The sequence below is a fragment of the Penaeus vannamei genome, chromosome 4 (assembly GCF_042767895.1).
Source record: "Penaeus vannamei isolate JL-2024 chromosome 4, ASM4276789v1, whole genome shotgun sequence".
In the NCBI taxonomy this organism is placed as follows: domain Eukaryota; kingdom Metazoa; phylum Arthropoda; class Malacostraca; order Decapoda; family Penaeidae; genus Penaeus; species Penaeus vannamei.
The window spans coordinates 45,182,377-45,207,657 of NC_091552.1; the positions used below are offsets into that span (position 1 = coordinate 45,182,377).

Here is a 25,281-nt window from a genome sequence, read left to right on the forward strand (position 1 = left end):
ATAATGATAATGATGATGATAATTATTATAATAATGATGCTAAAAGTAATAATAATAGTAAGGATAATAATAATAATGATGATAATAATAATAATAATAATAATAATAATAATAATAATAATATATCAATACCCACAACAAAAATAACGATACTACTCAAACAAAACAAAACAAAACACAAAAACCACGCCAAAACGACCGTGACCCCAACCCTCTCCTGCCTCCTCCTGCCCCCAGATCAAGAGCATCCTGCAGAGCATGGACACCGTCACCGAGAAGATTCTACGGAAGAGCGTCTTGGGGGAGGTGATCGAGATGGAGACCGAGATGGACGTGTTCTTGAAGATGGGGATGTAAGATTAAGTTTTATTGATTTTTTTTATTGATTTTTTTATTGATCTTTTAGGGTGTCTTCCTTTTCCTTTTCTTTGTCTTTTCTTTACTTTTGTTTTTTCTCATTCCTCTTCTTTTGACTCTGTTTCTTCTTTTCGTTTTCCTTCTTTTCCTTGTTTTTTTCTGCTCCTCTTTTCTTCTTCTTCCTCCTCCTACTCTCTTCTTCTTCTTCTTCTTCTTCTTCTTCTTCTTCTTCTTCTTCTTTTTTTTCTTCCTCCTCCTCCTCCTCATCCTAATCCTCCTCCCTCCTCCTCCTCCTTCTCCTTTTTTCTTTCTTCCTTCTTCTCTCCTCCTCCTCTTCCTCCCTCTCATCTTCCTACTTCTCCTCCTCCTCCTCCTACTCCTCCTTCTCTTTCTCTTTGTTTCACATCTTATCCTCCTCCTCCTCCTTCTTCTTCGCGTTTCTTATTCTTATTCTTATTGCTCTTTTTCTTCTTTTTCTCCACCACCACCTCCTAATCTTCCTCATCCTACTTTTTTTCCTTCTTCCCTTTCTTCTTCTTCTAATCGACCTCTTTATGCCTCTCTTCGTATCCTTATTGTTTTTATTACTTTTATGATCATTAATGTTATTTTTATCATTATTCATTATTATATTTTATCATTGTCATTATTTTAATTTTTGTGTTTAGTGTCATTATTAGTGTTATATTTTCATCATCATTGTTGTTGTTGTTCTTATTGGTAGTAACAGTAATAATAAGCTAATTATATAATTGTGAGATTTTTAATTGTTAGCTATTATTAAACTTATTCAGATCTCACCATCGCCGATTTATCACCATTTCTCACCAACACCAGCATGATCACCATTATTTCCGACCCACACCGATCTTATCATCACCATTCCTTGTCCAGTATTTTTTAAAATCAACTATTATCATAATTTCTCACCATCACCAATATCATCACCATTTTTCCCCCTCACCTACATGATCACCACCATTTCTTCCCTAACCAACATCATCACCACCATTTCTCCCTATCACCAACATGATCACCACCATTTCTCCCCTAACCGACATCATCACTACCATTTCTCTCCATCACCAATATGCTCACCACCATTTCTCTCCTCACCGACATCACCACCACCAATTCTCCCCCTCACCAACATGCTCATCACCATTGTTCATCATTACCACCATTTCTCCCTATCACCAACATGATCACCACTATTTCTCACCCTCACCAACATGATCACCACCATTTCTCCCCTCACCAACATGATCACCACCATTTCTCCCCCTCACCAACATGATCACCACCATTTCTCCCCTAACCGACATCACCACCATTTCTCCCCTCACCAACATGATCACCACCATTTATCCCCATCACCAACATCATCACCACCATTTCCGACCTCACCCCACCCCCCACCGATATTATCCTCCCCCTCCCTCTCCCCCAGCGTGCGCACCCCCCTGAAGGCGATCCCCATCGGGAAGCAAGGGGGAGGTTTCTTCTTCCCGGACATGTTCTGCCCTCAAGTCAACTGCAGCGACCCCATCAGCTACAACGCCCGCCAGTGGCCTTTTACGACTTTTGTGGGTATCGCGTTTTAGTGTGTGTGGGGGGGTTGGGTGTTGAGTGTGTGGGGGGGGGGTGTGGGAGTGTGGGTGTGGGTGTGGGTGTGGGTGTGGGTGCGTGGGTGTGTGTGTGGGTGGGTGCGTGTGTGGGTGTTTTGTGTGTGTGTGTGTGTGTGTGTGTGTGTGTGTGTGTGTGTGTGTGTGTGTGTGTGCGTGTGTGTGTGTGTGTGTGAATATATATAACCTCATATATGTATGTATATGTCTGCATGTAAGTATATATGTATGTATACAGACAATATATCAAAAACCAATGCACAGCCCCCCCACTCTCACCCCTCCCGCTCCCCCTCCACGACAAACAGGCCTACCCCCCAAGCGCGAGGAACCTCGCCCCGGGCACCAAGATCCTCGACGTGAAACTCTACCAGCGCGACCTGTCCAACATCACGGTCGCCGGGTACACTAAGAGGCAGATCGAAGTGAAGATACCCAGGATTGCCGGCAAGTTTGGCAACGACACTCTGCCAGGTAGGGAAAGAGGGGGGAAGGGGGGAGGGAGGGAGAGAGGGAGAGGAGGATGGGTGGGAGGGATAAGGGGGGAGGTGGGTGGGTGGGAGAAGGGGGGAAGGTGGAGAGGAGAGAGGGAGGGAGAGAATGTTGGGAAGGGGGAGGGAGGGAGAGGGAAGATGGGAGGTAAGGAGACGGAAAAAGATGTAGATGAGAGAGAGAGAGAGAGAGAGAGAGAGAGAGAGAGAGAGAGAGAGAGAGAGAGAGAGAGAGAGAGAGAGAGAGAGAGAGAGAAGCGAGACTGTCCCTCTTAGATTTCCTTTTTACCTTTTTGAAAAGCTATTAACTTGCCTTATTTACGTTATAACGTCAAACAGAAATGTTATGGAACTCATACCGGGATCAGTCATTTTTTTTAACTAGCTTATATATTAGAACAGTATGACAGAATTCCTGGATATCAGTTGACAATTCTGGTTTTTGGTTTTCATGCCATCCCGAAATTTTCAATGGCACCATGTAACTACCAATTTGAAATATTACTCGGGATACCTTGCGTTGACTGATAGACTCCTGATAGACTCCTGAGTAATCTACTTTTGACTCTGTGGACGACAAACCGCAGCTTCGTGTTGAAAAGGGAAAAGCATTTTGTCTGACGTGTGTGAAAGGGGTTAATGGTACCACTGGTTATCTGATAAGATGACGCCGAGCCGTTTGCGTCGGACGGCGAAAAAACGAAAGTAAATCAAGGCCATTGATATTATGCCTTTTTTTTCTCTGTTTGCAGAGTTCGAGCTCATCAACGCCACTTATGAGTCACGACAGCAACTAATTCCTATCATGTATTCGAACTTCAACATCACCAAAGTAAGCAACAGATATTGCTGTTTTATTCCAAACAGTAATGATAATAAACCTATGCCGAAAATAAAACAAAAATCTATCGAAAATAGCATGTATGTTTCCTTGATAAGTATGAGGTCCTTATGATAATGCCGTATTGCTAAATTAATGGTAAATATTATACACCTGAATGCTGCCAAGATTTTCAGAGCAAAAACATATTTGTAAAGAACCTCTTTGAGATAATAGAAAACTTATACATTTATCTGACAAATCCCTTATATTTAACGTTTTAACTTACCATTTTCCGTCTCAGAACGACTCTTCAGTCAACATTGAGGTCGTACTCCCCAACGCGAATCCCCGGATGTTCATCATGGTCTACCAGCCACGACTTCCTACACTGACCAACTACAGTCGTTTCACTTTCATTAAGGACCTTCCTGTAGTCAACGGTAATAGGAGAGACTTTGAAATAATATCACAAAAGCTTGGAGCAATTATAGCATAAAACTGTATTGCTTTATCTCTACCACGTTATGAGTATTCGAATAGTGATTGAATATTTATATCTATTGCTTTACATCTAATACGTTAAGAGTGTTTGAATATTGATTGAAGGTATATATATGTTTTAAGAGGCATGATAAATCAAACAGCAAATTTCATAAGGCATTATTGTCAACAAACAAAAGGAGAACCAACACGAGGACTAACCGAATCCTCTCATCTGCAGAAAGTAAGATCACCACCGCCACCCTAGACTAACCCTCTGATCCTTGACCCTCGTCCTCAGGCACCTACGACTGGTTCTTCACCTCGGCCGACCTCAACGGAACCGGCCGCTACTTCGTGGGCATCGGGGAGTTCAAGCCTGGCTTCGACCTGAGCAAGATGAACGACCCGGTGAAGAATAACGTGGGCGTGAAGGACCTGGTCAACGTGTCCATGAACTACTACCTCCGGGTCTTCACTTCGGGTTGTTATTTCTTCGAGGACCAGCAAGAGGAATGGAAAGGACAAGGGATGTCGGTAGGTCCTGGTGGTTCTGGTGGCGAGAGGCCTGTCTTGCTACTTGGATTTTTAGGGATGTTTTTGGTTGTATTTTTAGGAGACACCTTAGAATGTTTTTTTCATTATTATTTTTTTATGGTATGTATGTGTGACATAGATTTTATTCAGGATTCTTAACGCATGTAATTATTACTCACACATTATCCGAGCACCATCTTTAGTCCTTCCAAGTAAAACACATAATCAATAGCCACACCTAACTACTGACTCTAACCCCCCCCCATCTGATATAAACATGACCTAACTGCTGACTTTTTTTGTCCTTCTTCTCATGATGTAACTACTGAATATTTTCCCCACTCTCTTAGAATATAACTACTGCCTCTTTTCCCCTCGTTCTCATAACCTAACCACTGACTCTTTCCCCCCTCCTTTCTCCTTCTAAAAAATAAGGTGACGTTATCCAACCACAAAATGACCATCTGCAACTCGACCCATCTTACGAGCTTCGGTTCCGGGATGTTCGTGATGCCCAACACCATTGACTTCAACTACGTCTTCGTCAACATGGGCTTCACGGACAACCTGACGATCTATCTCACGCTCATCGTCAGCCTTCTCATCTTTGTGTTGTTGATGATCTATGCGAGGTATAAGGACAAGCAGGATGTGACGAAGGTATGTTGTTGTTGTTGTTTTTGATGGTGGAATGTTGGTTGGGATGGGGGAGGTTCTGTATTATGTGGTTGGTTGGGTTTCAGAATGTTTTGCGCTTTTGAAATTTGATGCGGGTCTGTTTGCTGGACAGACCTGCACGGACGGATACAAATACAAATATACTTCGTCCCTTATTACACAAATACGCTTACTACCCATCTCTCGAATTGGCGCCCACACTCAGATACAGCCACCGCCTTCGCACCCATTAACACACACACACACGCACACGCACACCCACACCCACACACACACACACACACACACGCACACCCGCGCGCACACACACACACACACACACACACACACACACACACACACACACACACACACACACACACACACACACACACACACACACACACACACACACACACACACACACACACACACACACACACACACACACACACACACACACACACACACACACACACACACACACACACACGCACACACACACACACACACACACACACACACACACACACACACACACACATACATACATACATACATACATATCCCCACACGTACACCCTCTTAGGCATTAACTCACACAGATACCCCTACTCACTCCCTTTCTCCCTCTCTCTCTCTCCCTCCCCCTCCCCTCCCCTCCCCCTCCGTTCCCCTCTCCCACTCCCTCTCCCCATCCCCCTCTCGCTCTCCCTCCCAGGCCCATTCCCTCTCTCCCCCTCTCCCCCTCTCCCTCTCTCCCTCTCTCCCTCTCCCCCTCCGTTCCCCTCTCCCTCCCCATCCCCTTCCCCCTCTCCCTTTCTCTCATTCCTTCTTTCCCCCTCTCCCCAACTCCCTCTCTCATTCCCTCCCTCTCTCTCATTCCCTCTCTCCCTCTCCCCCCAGCTCGGCGCAACCCCCTTGCCAGACAACGACCTGGAGGACAAATACCTTTACGAGATGCTGGTTTTCACGGGCAACAAGAAGAGCGCCCAGACGGATTCGGTGGTCCAGTTCATCGTCTCGGGAGAGGAGGATGAGACGGATGTCAGGACCCTGGGAGATGCCAAGAGGAAGATCCTGAGGAAGGACGGCGTCGACGTGTTCGTGATGGCGGTTCCGAGGTTGGGACTTTTTTTTCTTGGGGGGGGGGTGTTTTTGTTTGTTTCGTATTGTAGGTTTGTTTCTTTTTAGCTTGTTTTGTTTGTTTCTTTTCTTTCGTTCTATTTGTCTTTCTTTTCTTTTCTTTTTTATTATTCTTTCGTCTTTTAGTGTTTCGTTTTTTTAAATGTGTAGCTGTTATTGTTTTTTTTGTGTTATTGTCTTATTTGTAGTTCTCGTTGTTGCTATTTTCTCTTTTTAGGATTTGTTCTGTGTTCTTTTCATTATTATTATTGTTTTTGTTTTCTTTTTGTTGTTTGTTGAAATTGACCTGGGTGCCTTTTTCACTAGTTGTTCCTACTTTTTTATAGTTGTTGGTTAGTGTCCGTTTTTTGTAGTATTTATTTTCTTTTTGCAGTTATTGTTGATGTTTCTGTATTTGCAGTTTGGATTTTCCAAGAATCCGATTGCTTTTGTTATGTATTAAAACGACGAAATCCATTTTTCGTTTATGTGAAGAACGCATTAACTTATATCACTGAACACCTTCAAACACTATATGGTGGTCTTCTTTCTCCTCCTCTTCCTCGTCCTTCTCTTCCCCCTTCCCCCTCCTCTTCCTCCTCCATTGCCTTCTCTCCACTCTCCACCTCCCCTTCCTCCTTCTCCTCCTCCTCCTCCTCCTCCTCCTCCTCCTTCTCTTCCTCTTCTTCCTCTTCCTTTTCTTCCTCTTTTTCCTCCTCTTCCTTTTCTTCCTCTTCTTCCTCCTCCTCATCTACCTCCACCACCACCACCTCTATCTCCTCCCTCTCCTCCCTCTCCCTAACCCTTCTCCCTTTCACCCTTCCCCTTCACCCCCTCTCTCACCCCCCTCCGTCACCCTCCTCTTCCCTCTCCCCTCACCCCTCTCCATCACCCTCTCCCTCCCCTCCCTCCGTCACCCTCCCCTTCCCTCACCCCTCGCCCCTCTCCCTCCCCCTCACCCCTCCCTCCTCTCTCCTCTCTCCCTCCCCCTCCCTCCTCTCTCCCTCCTCATTCCCTCCTCCTCCTTATCCCTCAGGCCCCTCGGAAACCTGGAATACATGAGGATCTGGCACGACAACAGTGGACGGGGACCCAACGCTTCCTGGTACATGAGTTACATCGTGTTCAGGGACGTCCAGACGGGCATGAAGTACGAGTTCGTGGCCAACAAGTGGTTCGCGGTGGAGCACGACGATGGCCAGGTGAGGAGGGGGAGGGGAGAGTGGTGGGGAAGTGGTGGCGGTAGGTATTGGTGGTAATGATAATAGCGATTGTGATAGTTATGATGATGATAATATTTACGATGGTAATGGGTACAGTGATAATAATAATAAAGATAAAAATGATGATGGTAGTAATGATAATGATGGGATTGATACTGATGATCATAACGATACTGATGATATTAGTAAGGATTATGATAATGATGATAATAACAACAGTGATAGTAATGGTAATGATAATAGTAGTAATGCCAACAATATCATTAATGACATTGTTAACGATAACCCCAACAATCCTTTTTAACAATACAATCAGATAACAACCATTATCATCGCAAGAGATAAATGACCCTTTGTTCCAGATCGACCGCCTCATCGCCGTTGCAGGGAAAGAACAAATCACAGAGTTCAAGCATTTGTTCAACACGACGAAGAACAAGAACATTGCCGACGGTCACCTGTGGTTCTCCGTGTTCCTCAGGCCTCCAAGATCACGGTTCACGAGGTTGGTTGAAGAACATTTTGTAGGAGTTTTTTTAAACTTTGAGTCGAGTGAACCTTTGGTGTGTTGTTCATTTGTTGGTTTATGAGTTTGTTATTTGCACTTTTCCAAATCTGGATCTGTGGTTAGATAGGAATTTGGGGAATAGAATTTTGAGTATGCCGAGAAGGATGGCATGTGCGTACATGCCATGCCCACTGTGTGTGATTACTTTATTTATTCTTCTTTCATCATCTGATAATAGATTTGGTAATGTGATATCAAGGTCTTTTATTCATAAATATCTTTTGAGGCTTTGAGATCACCAGTTGACCCGGTTAATTTGTCAGCCTACTCATTGGCATGGATACCATTGGGCCTGGTACCCATATTAGCTTGATTGATTTGTTAGCACTATGTGGCTTACTAATGATATTACCCTGCAGTTTATTTTTAGTGGTTTCTATTAATGTACTTATTGAATCAAAAACAATACTATTCTATCGTGGGTTGATAGTGCAAAATATATAGCTGTATTAATAGCAAAAAAGGTCAGCATTAAAGATCCGGCATTCTGAAATTCAGGTCACATTCAGTCGACCATGTACCCGCCCCAACACATTCATCTGTCTTGGAGCCGTCGGTATATATATGAAAAAGGATTGATAATGATCTCTCTGAACTTCTAACTTCCCATTCCAAAACCATTAGTACTTATACCCCGAAGGAGACCCCCAGGCCACGTCCATGGCGCGAAAAGAAGAAAAATTGAAAGGAGTTCCCCAAAGACCAACCCGTTAGGTAAACAGTCTTAAGGAAGCAAACGACCATGAGGAAGGAGAAGAAACAAGAGAACTATGTGGCGACCACCACCCCTTCAGCGGTTATGACGACACTTTGAAGACGTCGCCGAAGAGAAAGACTAATAGAAAATGTAATATAAGGGAAAGAATGCGAAGAAAAACCGACAATACACAGGTGTTGCGAAAACAGTGCATTTCGGACTGTACGTATTTACAGTATTTGATATTTAAAAAGATATAAATCTTTATTTTCAGCTTGGTGACTTCAACGCCATTCAAGTAATGAGTTTTGATCTAAGATGCGTCTGATAGTTATACAATTAACCAAATCCATATTAACTCATTCTCTAGTGGTCGTTGGACATAGCCACGGCATGAAGATGGGGACTTAGCCTCTGGCGGCATATGAAGGCGCACTTGAGCCGAGAGGGCGATGCGCAAATGGCGGGTGAAGCACTATCCTCGCGCAGATGCGCAGAGGGCAGCATTACAGGCTCCCTCACATCAGTGCTCTTTCATGAACAGGTTACCGGCGGAGGCCAGGACCAATAAGACCACGGCAACTACCCCATTGTCCAAGAAAGGGCCTATATATTTAGGCGGACGGCTGGTCAGGCATCAACCAGGGCGCTGGACTCCAAGGGAAGCCACCGCGGTGGCGCCCGAGGGTAGTGTTAATCCTGGCGGAATCGGCCATAGAGAATGTTTTATTCTTTTAACTAAAAAAAGATAATTGGTCATTAAGTGAACATCCGTTGACCAGAAATTCGAACAACTAAACACACCTGAGTGAGCAACAAATGACGGAAAAATAAACCACCATTTAACACCTCTCTTTTAACCAAACTAAATAACAGAATGAACAAGAGATGAATCTTTGCCCTTGCTCCATCCGTAGGTGTCAGCGCGTGGGTTCCTGCTTTGCCCTGTTGTTCTTGTCCATGCTTGCCAACGCCATGTGGTACGATGTGGTTCCTGAACAGACTGGAACAGGGGGGCTGCAGCTCGGACCGTTCAGTCTCAGCCCTGAACAGGTGGGTGCGGGGAGTTCAGGTGTGTCTGTCTGTTTGTTGGATTTCGTTTCATTCTCTTCTTTTATTGTGTTTGTGTTTGTTTTGTTTTTTCTTTCGATCTTTCCATCGCTCTTTCTCTGCTCTGATCTTCTGTTCGTTCTCTTCCTCACGTTCTATCTTTCCTTCCCTTCTCTCTCCTCCTTTCTACCTATCTTTCTTCCTTTCTACCTCTTTTCCTTCCTTCCTCCCTCTCTTCCCTCCATCTTATCGCTCTTTCTCTTTTCTTCTCATCTCTTCGTTCTCGCTCCTGCCTTTCGCACTATTTCGTATCTCCTCCTCTTCATCTTCATCCTCATCCTCGTCGTCGTCGTCGTCGTCGTCTTCCTCCTCCTCCTCCTCCTTTCCCCCCGTCCTCCTCCTTCTCCACCTCCTTCTCCTCCTTCTCCTCCTCCTCCTCCTCCTCCTCCTCCTCCTACTTCTCATCCTCATCCTCCTCTTCCTCCTGCAGATCGGCGTGGGCATCATGGCGAACCTGGTGGTGTTCCCCCCTTCTATCCTGATCGTGTTCATCTTCAGGAGGTCGCCGCCCAAGAAGTTACGCAAGAACAGGATTAATGAAGCCGTCAAGAAGTCGAGTGAGTGGTTCGCTGGTTTTGTTATTATTATTGTTGTTGTTTATGTTATATAGATTATTATTATGAGTGTTACCATTATTGTTATTATTATTACTATTGTTATTGGTATTGTTATTATTATTATTACTATTACTATTGTTATTATTATTATTATTGCCATTGTTATTGTTATTGTTACTATTATTATTACTATTGTTATTATTATCATTATTGTCTTTATCATTATCATTATCATGATTATTATCATTATCATCTTTATTAGTAGTATCATCATCATTATTTTTATCGTTATTGTTGTTATTTTTATTCTTTTTGTTACTATTGCTACCGCTATTATTGTTAATAATAGTATTGATGTCATTCTTATCATTAATATCTTTAGTATCATTATCGTGATTATTATTATGATGATGTTTATGATTACTGTTATTATTATTATTATTGTTTTTTTTAATCATTTTTATTATTATTATTATTATTATCATTATTATTATTATTGATTATTATTTTTATTATCACTATTATTATTATTATTATTATTATTGTTGTTGTTGTTATCATTGTTGTTGTTATTATTACTATTATTATTATGATGGTGGTAATAATATTGATGATAATAATAATATTGTTATTAGCATTATTATTATTGTTATTGCTATCATTGTAGTTATTATTGGCATTATTATTATTATTGTTGTTGTTTTCGTTATCACCATCTTATTTGTTATTATGATAATTGTTATCATTATGATTATTACTATTGCTAGTATCATTTATTACTATCGCTATGATTATTATTGTCATCATTATCATTGTTGTTTTTTATTATTATTATCATCGTGATTATTATTATTGATATTGTTATCATTATTATCTCTTATCATGCTGATATTATTATCATTACGATCACTCTAAATGTAAATATCATCGCTATCATTATGTTTATCATCGACAGTCATTCCTTCTTTAAATATTACGTAATATATTTTAAGTGATATTTTTTCCATATAAGCCTATTTTTCTTTTTTTTCCTCACATTTCTTTTTCTTTTTCTCACATGTATTTCTTCATATATTTATCCATTTTTCATATATATATATATATATATATATATATATATATATATATATATATATATATATATATATATATATATATATATATATATCTTCCAATTTGTTCCGCATTTTTTCCACATTTATTTTTCTTTTACATCTATCTTCCTCTCTTTATTCAGATCTATTTTCCTCTCCTATTTTTTCCTTTTTTCCACATGAATTTTTCAATTTTCCACATACTTATCTTTCAGTTTTTATTCACATTTTTTACTGACCTCGTACACATTTATTTTCCTCTTTTTTAAACCTCACATCTTTGACCTTTGCCCCGCCCTTTGACCTTTGCTCCGCCCTTTTTTACCTTTGCCACGCCCTTTTTTACCTTTGCCCCGCCCTTTTTGACCTTTGCCCCGCCCTTTTTTTTACCTTTGCCCCGCCCTTTGACCTTTGCTCCGCCCTTTTTTACCTTTGCCCCGCCCTTTTTGACCTTTGCCCCGCCCTTTTTTTACCTTTGCCCCGCCCTTTGACCTTTGCTCCGCCCTTTTTTACCTTTGCCACGCCCTTTTTTACCTTTGCCCCCCCCTTTGACCTTTGCCCCGCCCTTTTTTTACCTTTGCCCCGCCCTTTTTTTACCTTTGCCCCGCCCTTTGACCTTTGCTCCGCCCTTTTTTACCTTTGCCCCGCCCTTTTTGACCTTTGCCCCGCCCTTTGACCTTTGCCCCGCCCTTTGACCTTTGCCCCGCCCTTTTTTACCTTTGCCCCGCCCTTTTTTTACCTTTGCCCCGCCCTTTGACCTTTGCTCCGCCCTTTTTGACCTTTGCCCCGCCCTTTTTGACCTTTGCCCCGCCCTTTGACCTTTGCTCCGCCCTTTTTTACCTTTGCCCCGCCCTTTTTGACCTTTGCCCCGCCCTTTGACCTTTGCCCCGCCCTTTTTTTACCTTTGCCCCGCCCTTTGACCTTTGCTCCGCCCTTTTTTACCCTTGCCACGCCCTTTTTGACCTTTGCCCCGCCCTTTGACCTTTGCCCCGCCCTTTTTTTACCTTTGCCCCGCCCTTTGACCTTTGCCCCGCCCTTTTTTTTACCTTTGCCCCGCCCTTTTACCTTTGCCCCGCCCTTTTTTTTACCTTTGCCCCGCCCTTTGACCTTTGCCCCGCCCTTTTTTTTTACCTTTGCCCCGCCCTTTAACTTTCGCCCCGCCTTTTGACCTTTGCCCCGCCCTTTGACCCAATCGCAGAGAAGGCCTCGGAGCCGACCCCCGACCGCCCAGACAGCGCCAGGAGCAACGTGTCCCTGGTGGAGGCGGAGGAGCAGGTGGCGAGGGAGGGCGAGGAGGGGGACGGAGAGGAGGGGAGGGAGGAGGAGGAGGACGAGGTGCAGACCAAGCAGAAGTAAGTGGATTTTGTGTGTTGTTATTTGTTTATTTATATTTTTATGTATTTATTTGTTTGTTTTACTTTTTATTTATTTATTTTATTTATTTGTTTATTTATTTATTTATTTTATTATTTATTTATTTATTTTGTTATTTTTTATTTATTTATATATTTTGTTATTTTTTATTCATTTATTTATTTCATTATTTTTTATTTTATTATTTATTTATTTATTCATTTTATTTTTTATTTATTTATTTTATTTTTTATTTATTCTTTTTTATGTTTTTTTATGTTCCGTATTGTTTTTATCTTTCCATTTTTCGGTTTTATTTTCGTATTCTTGTTCCTTTTTTGCGTGTTTTTTTCTCTATTTTTTCGGTTTTAATTTTGTACTTTTATCTTTTTTGCACTTTTTTCTGTTCTTTTTCTTTCTTTCGTTTCTATCTTTCCCCATTTCGATATCTTTCCGTCGTCTTCTCTTCATTGTTTCTCCTATGTTACGTCCTGAGGTTCACTTTCCCTCTGATTGTTTTTTTTCCTAGAATAAAAACTAACATTGGCACTAATAAGAGATAGATGGATGGAGATAGATAGTCAGATATAAAAACTGAGACAGGCAGAGACAGACAGACACGCAGCTAGGTAAATACACACAAATAGATAGATATGTAAATAAATAAACACATAACTAAACAGACCTCTTTCCCCCTTACCCCTTCCCTCCTTCCCCCTTCCCTCCTCCCCTTCTTCCCCCTTCCCCATCCCCCCTCCCCTTCTTCCTTCTTCCCCCTCCCCCCTCCCCCTCCTTCCTCCTTCCTCCTCCCCTCTTCCCCCTCCCCTTCTTCCCGCTTCCCCCCTCCCCTTCTTTCCCCTTCCCCCTCCCCCCTCCCCCTCTTCCCCCCTTCTTCCCCCTTCCCCCTCTTTCCCCCTTCTTCCCCCTTCCCCCACTTTCCACCCTCCCCTTCGTCCCCCTTCCCCCCTTCCTCCCTCCCCCCTTCCCCTCCTCCAGGAAACGTAAGAAGTTCACGCTGCCATGGTGGTGCGTCTACATCGGCTGGCTCCTCGTGCTCGCCTGCATCGCCGCCTCCTGCTTCTTCCTGCTCATGTACGGCATCATGTTCGGCAACTCGAAGGCGACCAAGTGGCTGACGACCCTCGTTGTCTCGTTCTTCTCGTCCGTTCTGCTCGTTCAGCCGTTGAAGGTGAGTGGGGGAGGGGGGGTGGGAAGGAGAGAGAGAGATAGGCGAGGGGGGGTAGGTTGTAGGGGGAGAAGGGGGAGGGGGAGAGGTAGAGGGAGGGGGAGTGAGGGGGAGGGGTAGAGGGAGAGGGAGAGGGAGAGGGAGAGGGAGAGGGAGAGGAGGGAGAGGGAGAGGGAGAGAAGGAGGGAGGGATAGGGAGAGAAGGAGGGAGTGGGAGAGAAGGAGAGGGAGAGGGGGAGAGAGAGAGAGAGAGAGAGAGAGAGAGAGAGAGAGAGAGAGAGAGAGAGAGAGAGAGAGAGAGAGAGAGAGAGAGAGAGAGAGAGAAATAGAAGGTTGAGATGAGGGAAGATAAAGGCAGGGTTGAGAAAGGACGGGGTTCATGATTATGAAGATTGATAAGATGAGAAAGTCTTATCTCGTCGTGTTGTTCTTCTCGTTCAGGCGCTGAAGGCGAGAGGTAGAGAGATAGGAGAGAATAGAGACATGTATTTATGTTTATGTATGCATGTACTTAAGTATGTATGTTTATGTATGCATGTACTTAAGTATGTATGTTTATGTATGCATGTACTTAAGTATGTATGTTTATGTATGCATGTACTTAAGTATGTATGTTTATGTATGCATGTACTTAAGTATGTATGTTTATGTATGCATGTACTTAAGTATGTATGTTTATGTATGCATGTACTTAAGTATGTATGTTTATGTATGCATGTACTTAAGTATGTATGTTTATGTATGCATGTACGTATGCATTTATATATTAGCATCTCTCTATCGAATAACCCATATTCTTTCCCGACATCCCCCACACTCCCCACTCTGCGCTTCCCCAGATCTTCCTCATCGCCATGTTGATCAGCGTGATCTGCAAGTCACGTGACCTCGACGAGGAGGATTCCGAGGAGGACGAAGAAGACCCGGAGATTTGCTCGGATGAGGAGTGGCTGCACAGAGGTGAGAGGGAGAGGGAGTGGGGGAAGGGGAAGGGGAATGGAGAGGAGGTAGGGGGAAAGGAGGAGGAGGGGAGGGAAAGGAGAAGGAGAAGGAGAGAGAGAAGGAGAAGGAAAGGGAGGGATAGAGGGAGAGGGTGAAGGAGAGAAGGGATAGATGGTGGGAGGGGAGGAAATATATTAAAAAAGAGAAGGCAATATAAGAAAGAAAGAAGTAAAAATAAGAATAAAAGAATCACACAAATCCCTCTCACCTCCCACACGCACTTCCCCCTCACAGCTCCAACTCGCAACAAGAAACTGAAACAAAAGAAGATCGATCGCGAGACGCTGGACCGGCTGAAAAAAGCGCGGGAAAAGGAGATCGAGATGTGGGATATCATCAAAGAAATCTTTTCCTACTCTATCTTCCTGTGGATCTTCCTCACCCTATCCTACGGCAACAGGTGAGAGAGAGAGAGAGAGAGAGAGAGAGAGAGAGAGAGAGAGAGAGTGAGTGAGTGAGTATATATATGTATTTGTATCTGCGTGTGAGCGTGTAGGATGAGGAAGATTGTTTTAATTTTGTCCGATTTTTTCTTTTATTTTCATTTTTATATTTCTATTATTGCAGCTGCGTCTTACATTACTTACAAAACTTACCAACACGTATTTTTTAAATTAGATTTTAAATGTTGACACTAATGGTAACAAAATATAATTGACATTATTTTCCATCAAAGTGATCGTAATTTCTCAGGCTGATAATTGTTCTTGTCATCCCCATGTTTGACATCCTTGTTTTATCAGGTTTATTTTTTTCCCATTTTATTTGAGTGCATGTGAAAATGGGAGTTTCAGCAGGGTGTGTCATAGTAAAGTTTTCTTAAAACACTCCATTCTTTTTTAGGTATATCATTTTACAGCCATTTAACACTTCGTATTTTTAAGTCATTACAAAAGCGCATTCGATTCCCTAACTTATTTACTCTAAATAACACATTTTTTTATTATCATTATTTGTTGTTATTATTATTTATTTGTATAACATTTATTTATTTGTATATATAACATTTATTTATTTATTTATATAACATTTATTTATTTATATATATAATATTTATTTATTTATTTATATAACATTTATTTATTTATTTATATAACATTTATTTATTTATTCATATAACATTTATTTATTTGTTTATATAACATTTGTTTATTTATTTATATAACATTTATTTATTTATTCATATAACATTTATTTATTTATTTATATAACATTTATTTATTTATTTATATAACATTTATTTATTTATTTATATAACATTTATTTATTTATTTATATAACATTTATTTATTTATTTATATAACATTTATTTATTTATATATATAATATTTATTTATTTATTTATATAACATTTATTTATTTATTTATATAACATTTATTTATTTATTTATATAACATTTGTTTATTTATTTATATAACATTTATTTATTTATTTATATAACATTTATTTATTTATTTATATAACATTTATTTATTTATTTATATAACATTTATTTATTTATTTATATAACATTTATTTATTTATTTATATAACATTTATTTATTTATATTATTTATTTATTTATTTATTTATATAATTGATTTGTTTATTTATATAAAATGTATTTATTTATATATTTTCTGGATTTACTTATTTGTTTATATATTTACTTATTTACAGAGATCCGAACGCGTTCTACATGCAGAAGACCCTGAGAGAAGCGTTCATTCACGAGGGCGCTGTGGACGGCACAGACTTCTCAAAGGTATGGGTGGTGACCTCTTTTTGTCTGTCTCTCTCTTATTATCGTGTTTATCTTATTTATCTCTTGTTTATCTCTTGCATCAGTGTCTCTTTATTACTATGCGGCTTATGTTTTTTATTTATTTATTTATTTCAAGGATGTTTTATTGCTTTGTTAGTTTGTTTGTTTTTCCCCGGTTTTGTGCAGTTTAGTGAATGATGTACCAGCGAGGTTTTCGAGAAATCGTGCTTTCTCCTTTTTCCTCGTCCTTTTTTTACTACACCTATTTCTCTCACTATATATATTTTTTTAATTTCTTTATTTATTCCTTTATCCTCTCTCTTTCTTTCTTTCTTTATCTCTTTCTCTCTCTCTCTTTCTCTTTCTCTTTCTCTTTCTCTTTCTCTTTCTCTTTCTCTTTCTCTTTCTCTTTCTCGTTCTCGTTCTCGTTCTCGTTCTCGTTCTCGTTCTCGTTCTCGTTCTCGTTCTCGTTCTCTTTCTCTTTCTCTTTCTCTTTCTCGTTCTCTTTCTCTTTCTCGTTCTCGCTCTCGCTCTCGTTCTCGTTTTCGTTCTCGTTCTCTTTCTCTTTCTCGCTCTCGTTCTCTTTCTCTTTCTCTCTCTCTTTCTCTCTCTCTCTCTCTCTCTCTCTCTCTCTCTCTCTCTCTCTCTCTCTCTCTCTCTCTCTCTCTCTCTCTCTCTCTCTCTCTCTCTCTCTCTCTCCTTAATTTATTCACTTTTATCCCCTGCTCAAGACTTCCCCTCCCTCCCTCTCCCACTCTCTCCTAAGGTCTCCAACGCCGACATGTTCTGGTACTTACTCAACCACTCACCTCCTTTTATTTTCTTTCTCTTCCTCTCCCTCCCTTTTATCTTCACATATTTATTCCTTTCCTTACCTATGTCCCCTACTCACGACCTCCCTTCTCACCCAAAGGTCTCCAACACCAACATGTTCTGGTACTACCTGAACAACGGGCTTATGACAGACCTCCGAGCCGACACTCTGTACAACGGCAAACCTCCGTACAGTCTGCGAGGTTTCCTGAATGACTGGTGCAACAGGATCATGGGCTACGCTATTATCAGGCAGATCCGGGCGAGGAAGAATAGCTGCAGGTAAGGGGGGTTGGGTGGGGTGAGTGGGGTGAGTAAGATGGGTAGGTGAGTACTGGATGTGGGTGATTGAGTGGGGTGAGTAGGTGAGTAGAAAAAAAAGAGTGTTAAAAGGGGTATGGAGAAGGGGAGTGAAAGGGGTTAAAAAGTAAGGAAGAAGGTGAGTAAAGGTAGAAAGAGAGGGAATTGGTAAATGACTGTGAATGCTATCATTATCATCACAATGCACCACAGTTCACCACAAAACGCAGTTACCCCTTCTACATCCTCTTTCCACCACCCAGAGTACCGTCGGCCATGAAGAGTCTCACCACCAACTGCAGCGGCTTCGGGGGTCTCGTGAATGAGGACAACGAGCACTACTGCGCGGGCTGGGAGCTGCCGACGGAGAGGACCAAGAACTCCAAGGCATGTCGCAAGGGGGAGTTCAGGTGAGGCTTTGGCGTGGTTGTGGGTGGCTGTGGTTGGTTAGTGTGGGTGTTTCAGTTGTGGGTTGGCTGGTTGGTTGTGATTTTTTGTTTGGCTGTAGAAGCTGTCGACGGAGAGGACCAAGAACTCCGAGGGATGTCGCAAGGAGCTCAGGTGAGGCTATGGTATGGTTGGTTGTGGGTGTTCTGGTTGTGGTTGAATAATGTGGGTGTTGTAGATGCTGTGATTGATTGTTGTTATGGTTGGTAGTGGCAGTTGTTACTGTTGTTGTTGGTGGCAGTGGTATTTTTTTAATGTAACGATTTCACTTACCGTAACACCTATATACACCAATAGTAGTGGCTCAATTGGCAGCTATAGCGTTCTGAACTCGCCTTAACAGGTGAAAGATGTTCACTATCACTACAGCTGTACTACCAGAACTTATTTCATTAGCTTTGCCAGCATAGCTTACCCTAGCAAATGTATCGCCCTAACTTACTCTAACAGCTATACCAACTTCTCTACCCCTAGCAGCTGCACCACCAGTGTCATCAGAACATCCCTGAACAGTTGTACATCTTCACGTACCTTAACCGTTGTGTTGCTTTAATTCACCTTAATACATGTACCAATTTAACTTACTCTAGCGCTTGTAACACCTTAACTTACCCTAGCAGCTGTACCCTTTCACCACCTTAAATAATTTGAGCAGCTGTACCAACTTACTCTAACAGGTCTGCCATCTTAACTTACTCTAACGCCTGTACTAATCTAACTTTCACACTTACACGACCACAACTAACTTCAAATACTAACTGTACAACCCAAACTTACCCCAACACTTGTACCAATCTAACTTAAACACTCGCACCATCATAACTACCAATTGTACCACCCTAAGTTACCCCAACACCTGAACCAATTGAACTTTAATACTCACACCACCCTAAGTTACCCCAACACTTGTACCCAGTCCCTCTCCCCCATGGATTTGGCTTATAACATCACATTCATATTAATTGAGGTACATTAGTTTACAGCCTTTTAACACTTCGTATTCCTATATCTAAGCCGTTGTAATAGCGCATTCAATTCCATAAACTCGTCCACTCATAAATGACACACATTCTTTATTATTATTATTATTGTTATTATTATTATTATTATTATTATTATTATTATTATTATTATTATTATTGTTATTATAATTATTATAATTTTCATTGTCATCATTAGTATTTCATTTATAATCATTATTATCATTATTATAATTATTATCATTACCATTATTATAATGATCATCTTTATCATTATCATTATTATTAGCATTACCGGTGCCCCACCTCGTCTTACTTCGACCCCTCAACAGGTACAGCTCGGCGTGGGACCTGCAGAGCCTCCCAGTGTGGGGCAACCGGGACTGGTACAGCGGCGGGGGTTACGTCATACACCTGAGAGGACCCACCGACGAGGTCCTGCAGAATTTTAAGTTCCTCGAATCCAACAAATGGATCGACGCGAGCACGAGGGCGGTTCTCATTGAGTTCTCGTCATATAATTCTCAGGTGAGGGGATTGGTGGTGGTGGTGGGGGTTGGTGGAGGGGGATTGGTGGAGATGTGTGGGGGGTTCTCGCGGGGATTGGTGGGGGGTTGTGGAGGGGGGATTAGTGGAGATATGTGGGGCTTGTGGTGTGGTGTGTTTGATAGGGGGTTGGGATTAGTGGGGGGGGGGGATTCTGGAGGGGGATTGGTAGAGATGTGTGGGGGGTTGTAGAGGGGATTGGTGGAGATATGTGTGTGGGGGGCGGGGTTGTGGGGCATTATGGTGGATATTTTTAGTGGGGGAATTGAGGTTTCGTCTTGCAATGCTCTCAGGTGGGGAATTGGGCTTGGGGTTGGTGAAGATATATAGGGGGGAATTGTGGGGTATTATGGTGGAGATTTTGGTGGGGGGTTGAGTCCTCTCCTTGCCGTTCTCAGGTGGGGACTGTGGTGAAGATTATTTAGGGATTTATGGATATGGGTGGAGATTGGTACTGATAATTTTCTGCTCCTCTCAGGTGAACCTCTTTGGGACCTCGATCATCATGGCGGAATTCACACCTGGAGGAGGGATCTCGCCGCATTTCAGGTGAGGTTGAGAATAGCGGGGAGTTGGAGGTCTCTCTCTCTCTCTCTCTCTCTCTCTCTCTCTCTCTCTCTCTCTCTCTCTCTCTCTCTCTCTCTCTCTCTCTCTCTCTCTCTCTCTCTCTCTCTCTCTCTCTCTCTTCGTATCTCCTTCGCTTACCCACTCCCTTTCTATTTCATGCTCCCTTCCCTTTTTCCCTTCCTTTCCCCTTTCATCCCTTCGTGTGCTGTGTGATGCAGCGGTAGCGTTCTCGTCTAGCAATCTTGCAGACCCGCGTTCGATCCCGCGCGCTGCCAGTGGACGGTAACCCCGGCCAATGCTCGCACACAGGGGGAGATTAAGAAGTAAAAAATAATCAGCATTTCACAAGAGAGAATATCTATTGTAACAAATAGAGTTAAACTAAGTTATATTTAAAATCGTAACAAATAGAGATAAATTAAGTTATATTTAAAATTGTAACAAATAGAGTTAAATTAAGTTATATTTAAAATTGTAACAAATAGAGTTAAATTAAGTTACATTTAAAATTGAAACAAATAGAGTTAAACTAAGTTATATTTATAACCATCCTCCTCCCCCCGCAGATTCGAAGGCATCCGCTTACTCCAGCACCACGACAACTTCGGCTTCTTCATCTACGCCTGCGAGGCCGCCTTCGTGCTCTTCGTCCTGTACTTCACGGGGAGGGAGGCGCGTCTGATGTACCGCATGAGGATGGAATACTTCAAGAACTACTGGTCGTATGCCGAGATCGCCATCATCTTCGCTTGCTATTCGGCCATGGCGGTGTATGGGCTGAGGTGAGTGGAGGGCCGGGGAGGGTGATGAGTAATGATGATAATGATGTTGATTGTTTTTGATGATCATTATTGTCGTTGTTGCCATTATTATCCATATTATTGTCATCATCAGTATCATTGTCATTGTTGTGATTGTCATTATTATTATCATCATTATCATTACTATTACTGTTAGCTAGTTTGATGATGATGATGATAATGGTGGTGACGACGACGACAACGATGATGATAATGACGGCAATTATTAACAGCAACAGTCATAATACCAATAACAAAAATACCAAGAAACATTAAACACCCACTCTAATAAAAAAAACTCCACCCCCTCCCCCTTCCCCCCTCCCCATAGGTACTACGCCACCTACAAAGTGCTCCAAGTGTTCCACAAGACGTACGGCAACGGCTACGTCCGCCTGCAATACGCCGCCTCTCTGGACGAGCTCTACGGGTACATCGTGGGCTTCGTCGTGTTCGTGGGGACGCTCAAGTTCATCAAGCTGCTGAGGTTCAACAAGAGGATGGGTCAGTTCGAGGATTTGGTGGTGGTGGTTTTATTTTCGTTGTTGTTGTAATTGTTAGTTGTATTTTTATTGTTGGTTGTTGTTATTGTTGTTATTATTATTGTTATTATTATCATTATTATTTTATTTTTATTTTTCACTGCTGTTATTATTATTGTTATTATTATCATTATTATTTTATTTTTATTTTTCACTGCTGTTATTATTATTGTTATTATTATTATTATTATTATTATTATTATTATTATTGTTATTGTCATTATATTATTATTTTAATTATTGTTGTTATTATTATAATTGGTAATAGTAGTAGTAGTTTTTATCCTTAGCTTTTTATTATCATTACGTTTTGGTGTGTATAGACGTCCATGCGTGAGATAAATAGGGGTGCGGATTTTTTCTGATATTTCTATCTTGTGTCATTTTTTTTACTCTTGTTCCTGTTTGTCAAAATATCAGGCGGGAGTCCTTTTTGCAAGGTTACGTTATAGTTACACATATAGTCTGAAGTATAAATATCTTCCAATGTGTATTTTTATTTAGTTGTCTTTAATTAAGCCAGGTCTTAATTTATAGCGACATTATTTCTGTGGTGTGCAGAGGTCTGGTGATGCCCGGGGCCAACTCTTTGAATATATGCCCCAAAAGCTCAAGTATAAGGCCTAGTACTGAGAAATATGAGAGAGGGAGATATTTTGAATATGTGGACACAGAAGAAATATGAAATAAACACTTTATTTGGTATAGAAATTAATTTGAAAATCACTATTTTGTTTCACTCTCAATTTGGATGCATCCCTCCCCCCATTTGGATGCCCAGGGCCACTGCCCCTTCGCTCCCCCCTCTGCACGCTAATACATTAAATAACTGTAGATAAAACCTTTCTTCAAGATTACTTTACGCCCCCAACCCCATATCTCACTCGTCAAAAAGTAATCATTCTCCCTCCGTGACGTCACACAGGTGTCCTCTCCGCCACGTTGAAACAATGCTGGGATGATCTTAGCGGTTTCCTCATGGCCTTCTTCCTCTGCTTCTTCTCCTTCGTGGCGATGTTCTTCCTGCTTCTCAACAAGTTCATGGAAGGATTCTACAACTTCGTTACGGCGGTGGAAACGTGCTTCAGTATGATGCTCGGTAAGTGGCCCTCTTTGCGGTGCTTGATGAGTGGCCTCGCGTTGGTTTTCGAAAGAGGGGCGTGGTGAAGACAAGAAAGATTTATGAGCTCAAAGATAGTTAATGGTTAATTTTTAGAACATATAAATGAGCTAGATATAAAAGTTCATGGAGTATTTTTGTCAAAAAGGGTAAAAAAAAGTTAACAATTAGGATAAAATGCGTTAGATGTCAAAGGTTGTAGAGCGCTGTAGCATAGTATGGTAGGCAAAAGGTTAAAAAGGGGAGAGCAAATGGAGTACGGCGGTGGATTTTGGAAAAAGGAGAAGGGGTTAAGGTTATAGGGCGAGTTCGATGAAGAAAATCGACACCTGTACAGATAAAGGCATGTTGATTGGGGGGGGGCGCAACCGTTATCGAGAGGAATGCTTAATGCTGAATGTTTTAAGCCAATAAATGTGCTAGATATCAAAGGCCACACAGCACTATGGTAAAGTATTGTAATGAAAGGGTCAAAGATACTCAAGTTTCAACGGTCGTATGGTAAGATAGTATGTTAGTGAAAGGGTTAAAAAGAGGGGTAAATATCGAGAGGAAAGGTTTATTGGCCAGTGATAAGTAGAGGCCGGATATTGCACTTATTCTACAACGCTTTTTTATGTGGAAGATCATTTCAAAAATGAATAAGTCCGTCCGATAGATAGAATTTTGATTGTGTTTGGTAGTTGTCGTGGTCTAATTCTAGAAGATAAAATCTTGATTATAACAGTAAAACATCCTCAATGACAATACTCTTTAAATGCCATTCCTTTGATGCCGTCTATGTAGCTGTGAACCAAATTGGTGGCCTTAACATGTACATTATTATATAATTTCCTCTTTTTCTCTTTTCGGGCATTGTCTTTTCTTTTCATATTTGCCGGTCATGCATAAAATTTCAGTTTTCTTCATATATAGCCACTTAACTGAAAAAAGAAAAACTAGGAAAGCAATATGAATGAAAAAATAAATATATATATAACTCGAATTTCCATGATTCAGTAATAGTTGAAGAAATAAGAACTTCTGAATAATAAAATTATAATAAACGTCATACTGCTTTCTATGCTACTTTTCCTCTTACCCTGTGCATGTCGCCTTCCCCTTCGTTAACACTCGCTCTCTCGTTCCCATTCCAAAGGCAAATTCCAGTTCGAGGAGATGAAGACGGCGTCGGACCTCGTGCCCATCATGTTCTTCGTGTTCGTGCTGTGCAACTCGTGGGTTCTGATCAACCTGCTCCTTACTCTCATCATCAAGGCATTCCAACAGGTACAGTACAGAGATATAGTGTGTTGTTGTTGTTGTTGTTTTTTGGGGGAGGGGGGTTATTGTTGATTTGAGAGTGGAAGGTGTATCGCTGTGAGTCTTTTTTTTTGTATAATTCTCTCTCTATAATTATGTTACCGGTCCCTCTTCCCTCTTTCGTTACCTATGAATACCAAAAATCTTATCATCTCTCTCTCTCTCTATAATCATGTTATTAATCCCTCTTCCCTCTTTCGCTACCTATATATACCAAAAATCAAATAATATACAATTTAATTATTCATTCAACTCACTAATCATAAGAAACATATATATATATATATATATATATATATATATATATATATATATATATATATATATATATAATATATATATATATATATATATTATATATATATATATATATATATATATATATATATATAATATATATATATATATATATATATATATATATATATATATATATATATATATATATAATATATATATATATATATATATATATATATATATATATATATATATATATATATATATATATATATATATATATATATATATATATATATATATATATATATATATATATATATATATATATATACGTAAATCCATTAAAATAATTGAAAGAAAAAGAAAGAAAAGAAAACAGATGAAGTCGACCATGCACCAATTTACAATACAAACCCCAGGTGAAGTACGACATGATGAAGCAGCCGAACGAGTACGAGATGGTGGCGTTCGTGTGGGGTCGCTTCAGCACCTACCTCGGCCTCGGGGTCCCAGCGCAGGTGACCCCGGCCCTCGAGACCACCTCCACCGGCCGGTCCCCTAACGACCCCCACGCCGGCGAACTGGGCGCTGACGACGGAACAGGGAACGATAAAGTTAAAGAACTTCCTGATAAAGTGGACAAGTAAGGGAATATATGTTTATGTTTGGGTTTATTTTCTTTATTTATTTTTTATAGTTATATTGCGTTTACTTTTTATCTTTTTTTTGTCTTGTTTCATCAGTTCTTTTTCTTTTTTCTGTTCTTTTGGTATTTTCGGCAGATTCATTTTCTTTTCTTTTTCCTCTTTTACCACCGCTTTAATATTTTGTTAGACTTTGTTTTCTTACAATGCTTCTGATTTCTTATTATCGTATTTTAGATTTCTTTTATCAAATTCGTATCTGCAAATTGATCAATAATGAAATGACTAACAAAAACAGAATTTCATGTTCTATAAAATCTATAAAAATGTTAATATCAATAATATTA

General features: G+C 40.7%; 1 protein-coding gene across 1 annotated transcript in view; it reads left to right on the forward strand.

The window, feature by feature from the left end:
* LOC113803480 (polycystin family receptor for egg jelly) overlaps nt 1-25,281 on the forward strand; it is a 47,214-nt gene that overhangs the window by 19,402 nt on the left and 2,531 nt on the right. Inside the window, exons 21-46 of the mRNA XM_070121458.1 lie at nt 238-353; nt 1,808-1,943; nt 2,291-2,456; nt 3,226-3,305; nt 3,598-3,736; nt 4,078-4,313; nt 4,749-4,973; nt 5,877-6,094; nt 7,132-7,297; nt 7,681-7,823; nt 9,501-9,636; nt 10,124-10,250; nt 12,543-12,696; nt 13,694-13,886; nt 14,723-14,843; nt 15,120-15,285; nt 16,546-16,630; nt 17,544-17,725; nt 18,007-18,153; nt 19,503-19,698; nt 20,195-20,265; nt 20,850-21,065; nt 21,415-21,587; nt 22,551-22,724; nt 23,884-24,014; nt 24,710-24,933. Of these exons, the coding sequence (XP_069977559.1) occupies nt 238-353; nt 1,808-1,943; nt 2,291-2,456; nt 3,226-3,305; nt 3,598-3,736; nt 4,078-4,313; nt 4,749-4,973; nt 5,877-6,094; nt 7,132-7,297; nt 7,681-7,823; nt 9,501-9,636; nt 10,124-10,250; nt 12,543-12,696; nt 13,694-13,886; nt 14,723-14,843; nt 15,120-15,285; nt 16,546-16,630; nt 17,544-17,725; nt 18,007-18,153; nt 19,503-19,698; nt 20,195-20,265; nt 20,850-21,065; nt 21,415-21,587; nt 22,551-22,724; nt 23,884-24,014; nt 24,710-24,933 (4,121 nt within the window). The remainder of the gene's footprint in view (nt 1-237; nt 354-1,807; nt 1,944-2,290; nt 2,457-3,225; nt 3,306-3,597; nt 3,737-4,077; nt 4,314-4,748; nt 4,974-5,876; nt 6,095-7,131; nt 7,298-7,680; nt 7,824-9,500; nt 9,637-10,123; nt 10,251-12,542; nt 12,697-13,693; nt 13,887-14,722; nt 14,844-15,119; nt 15,286-16,545; nt 16,631-17,543; nt 17,726-18,006; nt 18,154-19,502; nt 19,699-20,194; nt 20,266-20,849; nt 21,066-21,414; nt 21,588-22,550; nt 22,725-23,883; nt 24,015-24,709; nt 24,934-25,281) is intronic.